The sequence below is a fragment of the Macaca thibetana genome, chromosome 20, assembly GCF_024542745.1.
Source record: "Macaca thibetana thibetana isolate TM-01 chromosome 20, ASM2454274v1, whole genome shotgun sequence".
Taxonomy (NCBI): domain Eukaryota; kingdom Metazoa; phylum Chordata; class Mammalia; order Primates; family Cercopithecidae; genus Macaca; species Macaca thibetana.
In genome coordinates this window covers 3,848,843-3,852,520 of record NC_065597.1, presented here as the reverse complement: position 1 = coordinate 3,852,520, position 3,678 = coordinate 3,848,843, and the positions used below count along the sequence as shown (strand labels likewise).

The window sequence follows — 3,678 nt, the reverse complement described above, 5'->3', positions numbered from 1 at the left end:
ATTATGAGTAATTTGTTGTAAAATCAGAATTTAAAAAAAAATACTAAAATAATCCGGGATACACAACATTCTTAAGAAATGTACTATTGTTTCCCTCTGTTCATGCAGTTTTTTTTTTTTTTTTTTAGAATAACAAAAAATATTTTACTGAAACATAAGATTTACAGAAGTTTCCAGACAAGCCATACAAAACGGTCACAAGTTTTTTTTGAAGGGGGGAATCTACACTTGACAGCAATGTTATTAGTGAGGGCTATGATGTTTGTTTAATGTTCCCATTTTAGTTCAAACAATCAAGCTTGTCCATCTACAGCGTCTAAATAAAGTTAGATTTGGCTAGAGGGCATATTCTAAAGACCTGGTTAGCTGCTTTTAACCAATGCAGTTAGATTACCAAAAAAGGGGGGAAAGGAGCCCATAAAATTAAAATAAAACTACCTCTCCCCTCAAAAAAATAAAATAAAATAAGGAAAAACACCCACACCCCTGCAGCTAACCTGACAGCTACCTTCATTCACAGTGCTTTATACTTAAACCAGGATGGGGGAAATGAATAAAAGCAGGGAGGAGCCACTGCTTTTAAACGTTTCACAGCAATCCAGATGATACTTCTAGCCTCTGCTCATGCTTTATGACAGTGAATCAGGACAAGACATAGATTTGCTAATGTGCATTTAATCACCAAAGGACTGAAGATGTCTGGGCTTTTTTATTCTGTAATGTTTCTAAGACTGTGTCCATTAAATGCAAACAAAAAGGAGGACGTCTTGGCAGAACAGGAGAAGTGATACACACTTGATGATCGGATCAGTTTAAAGATTATTCATGGCATATAGCCTAGTCCATGCTCTAGCTGTTTCTATGGCTTGGGCTTCGTTGGTCTTTCATTGCTCCACTACATCATTTGCTAATGGATCATCTGGATTGGGAGCACTTAACAAGGCCTGAATCGATAGCAGAACTGTGAGGATCTGTAGTGCTGGGTAACACTTATCTTTCAAAATATCTAAACATATTCTTCCCAACTTGTCTACATTCGGTTGATAAATTTTGGTCATGAAACATACTTTAGGGGCTGCCATTGGGTATTCTTCAGGAAGGAATAGTTCAAGTTTAAAAGTCCCTCCCACAAAGGGAGAACCTTGAGGGTCAGCAGTGACCACATGAAAATAACGGGCGTTGCTCTCATCTGGTTCTGTTTTGATGCCAAGAACTGGTTCTGCCAGCAAACGCTGGGTTTCCTTGATGATCCTGTGGGGCAGCCCGGCCATCTTGTCAGAACCCGAGTTTGGCCTCTGTTCGTGTAGTTTCTAATAGACCTGACGTAGTTTCTCATATACCTGAATTTAAAGTGTCTGGTGTTTCTCATACACAAGTAAGGGTGGAAGACTGCCAAGTCAAGGCGAGCTGAGATTCTTCTCCTGGCATTACAGATACTGCACAGTAATCTCACAAAAGTTATGTGATTTAAATAAATATATCAGAAAATACTCATGGTAATAAGTCATAAAACACTTGTCTCACAAATTAAAATTGTGAATGGTAATCCGTGAAAACCAAGAACGTGCTCAGTTCTATTAACCAAATCACCATTCTAAAAATGCTGATTGCATATTGGCTCTTAATGCATATTCATTCTGACTTCTTTTCTGCATGTATCTATCATTTGTATTATTTATGTAACTGAAGTGAGACACACTCTAATAAGCACAAATTAACATTGACCTTTTTACTCAGATCTCTGAAACTTTAACCCATTTAAACTTTTAATATCTAAAAATAAATTTAACAAAATCAAACATGCTCTTATTAAAATGATTTAATTATTTCAGTGATACGGTATTTATTTGGCCCAGTAACCATTAAGAGATAATAGAGATTTCTTTTGCTAATATAGCATGAATATAATGAATGAATGACATTTAGAAAGTAATTAACATCATTGCCACAGTTAATGTCTTTCTCCATATCATGAGGATAATGTCTCTTGATCTGCCCTCATGATGTGTGACATTCTTATTTTATAACAGATGTATCACTGCTTTTCAACAGTTTTCCATTATCTCACTTTTACAGTTCAAATTATTCATATCACAAATGCAGAGGTATGAGGCAGGGTTGTAGAAATGCCTATTCATGGTAGTCTACCATGAAGGTCACAACTCAATTTCATTATATTTTTGTTTAAGAACCAGGCATGCTTTTTATGTCCATGAATCAAATTAATTTATCCACCATGCTTGGTATTTATTTTAAAACAAATAATATCACCATTAAAAAAAAACTAGTCACTTTCTACTTTCATATCTAATTTCACATGTTGCTATCTTGTTCCTTTTGAATAATTTACAAGAATTCCATTATCCTCTAATAACAGAACCTGTAATTTTCCATGTTTGATAAAATAATTTGATATTAACTATTTTGGGCCAAAGGTCTTTTAATTGCCTTCTGTCCTTTAAATAATTTATTTTAATTGAATTTTTGTGATAGCTGAAAGAGAAACTGCACATTGCATTGTACCCTCCTATAATCCATAAACAGTTTGGGCAAAGGTCTACTCATAGAAGCTGTACTTCAATTGCTAGATTTTTTTCTATATTACATATCTGCCGGAGCTGTATTTCTTTATTAATTTATTTTATTCATTAAAAAACTATTTGTGACTACTAAAATGAAATTGGTGTTAGGTGCTTGGTACACTGTAATGAACAGAGTAAATTAGCTCCTTACTCTCATGGGGCTTATATTTGGAAAGCATAATTAAAATTTGCAATATATTCTCTGAAAAATAAAATAGAGACACCAACAGAAAACAAGAGGAGTCTGTTTAAAATTAAAGTGGTTGGGTACAACCTGTCCAAGATGATAACATGCAAGAGAGAACAGCTCATGAAAGCGCCTGGAGGTAAAAAGAGTGTGATTATCTTCATAGTGTGTGAAGATGACAAGCGTGGTGAAGGAGCCCAGTGTGTTCTGAGCCAGTCAGGGAAGATGGTGGCAGAAAATTAAGTTGAAGAATGAACAGGGGCCAGAGCTGAAAGAGTCTCGTAGGTGTCTGTCACTGTTTGTTCAGATAAAACTTAAAAGAATTTCCTTGGGAGCTTAAGTTTTCCCTCTTTATGTTCTGCTCGTTGCTAATTAAGGAAATATTACTCCTGGAGCAAGTGTTGTCTGAACGCATTGCGCCAGGCAGTCCACCAATGTGAATGCTGTGATTTGGTGGTAAGCATGTTACCTTGCAATGTGGTGATAATCTACAGTGACATTTGAAGATCTGGCCTTTGTTTTAACCCAGGCTGTGTCAGGTTGTGGCATCAATAGTGCTGTTGACACTTAAAAAGCAAAGTGTTTCATAACATTTGCCTGGAAACAAAGTGCTTGTTAGTATAATGTTGGCATTTAAGAGTTCTATACTTTGGTGTCTACGTATGCATGCGTATATACATACATAAAATTATTAGGTAGGAAATAGGCAAGTCAACATAAAGCAGTTTATATGAGGATAAATTAAGATTATTTCTGTGATCATATCTATCCCAGTCCTAAACTTACATGAGCTATTGAGTAAAATATTAGTTTATTTCCCTCATCCTTTATGTGCTATGCACTGGAATGGGCACTTCATTTTATCTTACATAAGACAGTAAATGTTTTTGTTTCCCCTTTATCTACAAA

The 3,678-nt window shown here is 35.3% G+C and overlaps 1 protein-coding gene across 1 annotated transcript; it reads right to left on the bottom strand.

Moving 5' to 3' along the window:
- Positions 1 to 884: 884 nt before the first annotated feature.
- LOC126944010 (ubiquitin-conjugating enzyme E2 N-like) lies at positions 885 to 1,288 on the bottom strand. Its single transcript, XM_050773241.1, has one exon. The coding sequence runs from the start codon at positions 1,269 to 1,271 to the stop codon at positions 885 to 887; it is 387 nt and encodes a 128-aa protein (XP_050629198.1). The 5' UTR covers positions 1,272 to 1,288.
- Between the last annotated feature and the right edge of the window lie 2,390 nt (positions 1,289 to 3,678).

What these genes read in the sequence shown, in the direction of transcription:
- LOC126944010 (XM_050773241.1), bottom strand. Translation starts at nt 1,271, where the DNA reads ATGGCCGGGCTGCCCCACAGGATCATCAAGGAAACCCAGCGTTTGCTG.